The sequence below is a fragment of the Tachypleus tridentatus genome, chromosome 7 (genome assembly GCF_004210375.1).
Source record: "Tachypleus tridentatus isolate NWPU-2018 chromosome 7, ASM421037v1, whole genome shotgun sequence".
NCBI classification, from domain to species: domain Eukaryota; kingdom Metazoa; phylum Arthropoda; class Merostomata; order Xiphosura; family Limulidae; genus Tachypleus; species Tachypleus tridentatus.
In genome coordinates, this window is record NC_134831.1 from 10,625,593 (window position 1) to 10,631,839 (window position 6,247).

General features: G+C 33.1%; 1 protein-coding gene across 6 annotated transcripts in view; it reads left to right on the forward strand.

Annotated features, from left to right (window-relative positions):
* The window catches only part of LOC143257914 (uncharacterized), a 45,722-nt gene extending 42,768 nt beyond the window's left edge, over nt 1-2,954 (forward strand). For all 6 annotated transcript variants that reach the window (XM_076516958.1, XM_076516962.1, XM_076516959.1 and 3 more), the window contains one exon: nt 362-2,954. In XM_076516958.1, the coding sequence (XP_076373073.1) occupies nt 362-1,008 (647 nt within the window). In that variant the 3' untranslated portion in view covers nt 1,009-2,954. The remainder of the gene's footprint in view (nt 1-361) is intronic.
* Nucleotides 2,955-6,247: the final 3,293 nt, after the last annotated feature.

The following is a 6,247-nucleotide window of genomic DNA, read 5'->3' on the forward strand; positions in this document are numbered from 1 at the left end:
TCTTCTTCACTTACAGGATGAACATTGTACTGTCTAAGTTTGTGACAGTACAAATTTATGTTCAAAAGCTACTTTCTTTCACATCTGTAACAAAGCTACATATTCTAAGAAACTGAAAATGTGGATTCAGTACAATGATACAAACACAATTACAATTTACACTTGTTGAAACCAAACTCAGTAACAGTTCACATTATGTTAGTATAATCTATTTAGACTAAATGTTAGTTGGAAAAAATAAATAAGCAGTTAAAAATGTTGACTAACTGACAAGTATTAAAATATTCATTGGTAGAAATAGACTTAAGAGAAAATATGTAAGTTACATAGTTAATTATAATACTAATTTCTAATTACTCAGAACTGCCACCCAGTGCTGCTCAAGAACCATCTGTTACAGAGAATCAAATCCTCACCACAATTTCAGCAACCATTTCTTCACCCTCGAGTCAGAGAACTTCCCCATCTGTTGTATCTCCTCTTGCTATTCCAAATATCAGTCCAGGTTCTGAACCCCCTGCATCAGTCAGTCTACCCATGAGTCCACCATCCACTGTTTTAAATGATGCAGATCCAAGCACTGCTACAAGTCTGGACTTTGATCTTCACCTGGAACTGGAAGACTTTGAAAATATGGAGGTTGGTGTGTTGGGGTCAAGTGAAGAGCGAAAGGTAGAGTCTAATGACACTTGCATCCAACAGGTCACCAGTCAGACTGCTGCAGAGAGGAAATCCATAGCTAACCCTAGCCTTACTAATTCAGTACACTTGCATGACCCAGGAATGGACATTGAATTGACAGAGTGGCTTGATTCCATGATGCCTGTTACATGTACAGTGGCTCCCTCTACATGTGGAATTAATAACACACAACCTATTGGCAGTGTGACCAATGACCATGACCCACTTCTATCTAACATGAGTGTCCAGCACGACCCTTTTGACTTGTTTTGTGTTGATGAAATAGATTTTAAAACCCCAACTTTGATGTGGGACTTTGCTACTTAAAGTTATTTCTGTGATATAGAGTGGTCCAGCTTTTGTTTCTTTATCTTAAATGTAATATTTAGAATTAGAAGTGCTAGCTAGGATGTTGTGGTTGAGATACTCATTGAAACTAGAAATTAAGGACCAAAAATACTATTACTGGTGCTTTTACTGTTAAAATGACTACATTGAATCAAGTGTAATACATTTCACACTAATGTGTTTTAAAAGCTGGAACAACTTCCATAACTATGTGTCAGTAAATCTGATTCATCAAAATAACCACAATTTTTTTCCAAAATGTTTTACATGGGATTGTTATGTATTGTGTCTGTTACTTGTATTATATAATTTACAAAGTTGTTTTAAGAGTGCATATTTCAAGGGTTTGATGTGAAACTGGCTTCCAAAGACACATACTCTAGAGAAAAACTGTTTATTAGTTAGGCTTAAACAAACACAAGAACAAATTTTCTGAGCAAATAAGTTTTCTAAATGTGAAATGTTAGACTTTTATGTTATATAGAAAAATAACTTTTAAAGTTGGTAGGCTTAGAGTGCAAAAAGAAGTTTGTTTGTTTTACAAAAAAAGGACATTTACTTTAAGTTAGTATGATAATTTAATTGTTATTTCTGTAGCTTTATATGAAATAATACAAAATACATATAGTTGTTATAAAAAAAACAGCTACCAAATTTTAACAATTGACTTGTTTTGATGTACATAATCCAAATAGTAAAACCATTCTTTACTATCACAATTAGCTAGAACAACAATAACAACTGGTTACTTGTATTGTACTGAGTTTTGTTTTGTATTCTAAGTCAACTCTTCTTTAAAACCAATCTACTTAGGTTGAAAGTTGCAGTCTTGTGAGAAAGACTTTTACAGAAGTTTTCTTAACACTTACCAACCTGTATCCTTAAGTGTTTTGAGCTGGTATCATAAATTATGTATATTTATATAGTGTAAAGTTGTTATACAGAAAAGCTAACTAAGGTAAAATGTATTGACAAATGGACTTGCATTGTGACATGAGTCCAGAAGATATTTTTTCAGTCAAAATAGATGGAATTGTGAAGCTTTAAGACACATACAGCAATTTCTGCTTGAAATGTGTGTACTTGAAACGAGTGGAAACATGTTTAGATGTTTCACAAAAGTATAGTATGAATATATTTACTAATTGAAAAGTCATTTTATACTTAAACATAATATATAATGTTAATGAAATTAATATATTTACTAATTGACAAGTGATTACATATACTGTTAATGAAGTTTAATAAATGTGTCCATGAATTATTTTTGTTAATTACATCATCATAGTGGACAACAAGACATGCCCTATTAAGATACTTTGTTCTCACACATTGCACATGTGAAATAATATTAACCATCACATAAATTTATCTTTTCCTTGTTTAAAAGGTTACTAGTAAATTATTCATGTTATTTGGTCCAATCATTTCATACAGAATCCTTGTATAAAAGAATGTTAATCCATTGTCACTTTAGGGGCGGCTTCCTTCCACGATTTGCCCAAAATAACTCGAGAGCCCTCCATGTTTCAAAAAATATATACTGAGTTAATTTGGGAAAATCATTTCCTGCTGCATTTTTAATTATTTGTCTCTCCTTCCATAAATAAATTTACCTGACCAGAGTAAAATGATTCATTAGAGGCTTGTGAAATTGTGAGAAAAAAGTCTGAACAATGCATGTGCCAAAAACACCTTCTTGTAGTACATTTTGTTTAAAAACTGTTTTTGTTAGTAGTATAGAAATACCACACTATTTTCAGTGCTTGTAATAGAGATGTTTCTACTCTTAAGTGAACATGCTCTGTAACAGTAATGTACATAAGTGTTGTAAATTGTTTTAAACAGTTGTGTCCATGGAGTGGAATAATTGTAATGATCTCTTGCAATAAATGTGCCTGTTACATCTACATCACAAGACTGAACTTTGTGAAAGACTCTTTAATTTGGACGTATAGATTTTTTATGAAATTACATAAACAATGAATTCAAAAATTTCAGTCAGTAAAATAGACATATATGGTTACCTTTAAGTAATCAGTAAGAAAAATATTAAGGAAAAATTATATTCACTTATTATTTATCTAACAGTAGTAACTAAAACTAAACAATGAACTTATCACTATATGATATTAAAATTCTGTTAAAATAAACATTGAAAGTTTGATTCTGTCAAAACTATTCTTTTAGGTGACTAGATTGATAGAATTATCTGAAATTAAACACATACATTAGATAATGACCATTTCATAGAGTAAGTGGTGTACTCCATTACCATCATTAAGTTTCTAACTACTTCAGTCTATTTTTGTTATCTATCTGTTAATGTGGTAGACTGTGGCTAGATAGTTTTGGTATCCTGTTGCTCCAAAAAGGAAAACAATTACACACTGCAGCTTTAAGCATGGGGAGTGTTATAACCATGGGTATGTTACAAGAGTGACAGTCAAAGCCCACTGTTAAACTAGAGGAGCTTAAGAGTTGGTGTTGAGTGCTGTTTACAAGTTATCTCTCCTAAAACCTACTATATGTAATTTATCACATCAGTGTGAAATAAAAATATTAAACTTTTTATTACAGTGGAGGAGAGAGAAAATATATGTAGGCAAGATTTTAATACTTTTAAAATATGTCTATCATCTTTCAGGGAAGATAATCATGTTGCTTTGCCTTAGACAAACAACCAGTCTTTCAGTAATCAATGAGAAGAAATTTGGTAAATGAAGAAAGGTTCCAGTAAAGCATATCTATAGAAAATGTATATAAAGTTTGGATTACCACATTCCAAGCTACAGAAAGTGGAAAATCTCTTAAAACTATTAATCACGTAACACACAGCAGGTTGTTTTGATCACACGACACACCACCGTATATCATGATTCATGTGTCCATGTAAATTGCTTATAGCTAATGATAACAAAACCTTATTGAAATGTTCATTTGTTACTATGTTAAACTTGTAATATTTTTCTTCATCACCCATTAAAACAGCCTTCATACTTTATTTATGCAAGAGGAAATAATTCTGAACAAATGACACACATATATTTATGCAAATTGAATAGCATCAAGGTTGTTAATCAGTAGGTCCAAGGTTCAAACTCTTTTATGTACCTGAACGTACGCTGAATACAATATGATGGGAATTACTCGGTAATTATTTTTATATGAATACGTTATTTGTCTAATTATCAAAACATAATGTTATGAATTCATTGGTTGGGCAGACTAATTATTTATTGTTTTGATAACAAAGGCCTGGCATGGTCTGGTGACTTGGACACTCAACGTTTTCAGATCCCATCATCAGACATACTCATCCATTCAACTACGAAGGCTTTATAATGTAACGAGGTAAACTGTGGAGGGACTTCCCAAAATGCCATCCATATGAAGTATAGATGATAAATTATAATAATGTAAATACCAAGGTATATTTCAGAAAGGTGTGCTATTTTGAACTGTGTTTTCAATGCAATTTTCATTGGAAACTCATACTCTCATTAATAATTCATTATTACAATTTAGAAATAATCTGTTTATGAAAATATGTGTATATGTAAAAGAGGAAGCTCACATAAATTCAACCCAAGGTAATACATAATAATAAAGAAAATCAAGATTAGCATAGATTGAACATTTAATATACCATTAAGAGTAAAGCTACAAATCAAAAGAAATATAACATAAAGACATAGTTTACATAGCAGAAACGAATTATCCCATGTGAAGTTAATATATTTTGAAAAGAAAGGTCACTATCAGGCTAACTATCTTTCGTCATGTTGTGTTTATAGTCAGTGTTACTTCAAAACAATGCACCTGTTATGGTGATTGGTAGCAAATGTGTCTATAACAGTATCAATATTGGGTTGTTTTGCCCTCCTGGAGTTTGCTGATATGACAGCAAGGTTGCTGGTGCGGTTGTTACTACTGCTGTTGCGCAAGTATGTCTTGAGAAGCTTCAGACATGAGAAACTTCTCTTACAGGCAGCTGAAGTGACAGGCTAGGTCACAGCGATGCATACAAGTTTGTGGAGATCCATGAAGGCATCTTTCTATGGCTCCAGCATGGTTGCAAGCTCCAATTGTGTGGATACTTCCTTCCTCTTGTCTTTCTTTCTGGCAATTAGCCAGTTCGACTGGTGGACCTCCACTGCGAGGCCATCCTCTGCCACACCATGGGTGGTATTGACTTGCTGCCTCCCCTCTGGTTTATCACTTTTAAATTAGGGACGATCAGAGGAGATGGACCTGGAGTAGCTGTGTGCAAAATTTAAAGAGCTACAGTACAAACTCAACAAAATAATAAAATAATTAACACTATCTGACTAATTAACACTCTTTGACTCAATCATTCCTTATATTTTTATATATCGAAATAATTATTCTAACTTCCATAAATTCGAGGCGTCACCTCGCATGTAGAAAACTATAAAACTTCTAAACGTTACATTTTATCATTACGTCATACTAAAACTTCCTATAACAGTAAATATCTAAATTAAAATATCATAGATATTGTCTACAACGGTAATAAATGACAATTTCCCACTTGACGCACACATTTTAAAATCGTATCAAACTTATTTCCAGTAATACAGTGGCGTGTTTGCGAACCTACAACGCTAGATTCCGGGTTTCGATACACGTGGTGAGTATAGCACAACTCATGGTGTAGCTTTATGCTCAATTCAAAATAAACGTACGAAATTAATTTATCAGAAAGTAAAGCTATAGTGACAGTGGTGAACAAAATTTTCATATATGAAAACATGTAAGAAATGTAATTCTAAGAAATTTATTTATTTTTAATACTTTAGTACAAACCAGGATGAAATAGATTGATAATGTTTTATGTCCGTTTAATCCGGAAGGGAAGCCATTGGCACAATCACGTTAAAAGTAATAGGGCGGGAGAGAAAGTAGATTTTTATAAATTCTTGTATGGCTTTTTTTTTCTTAATAAGATGTTCTGTGAAATTAATTTCCTCAGAAAAACAGTTTCTTACTAAGTAGGCCCGGCATGGCCAAGCGTGTTAAGGCGTGCAACTCGTAATCCGAGGGTCGCGGGTTCGCATCCCCGTCGCGCCAAACATGCTCGCCCTTTCAGTCGTAGGGGCGTTATAATGTGACCAACTATTCGTTGGTTATATAGTAGCCCAAGAGTTGGCGGTGGGTGGTGATGACTAGCTACCTTCTCTCTGGTCTTACACTG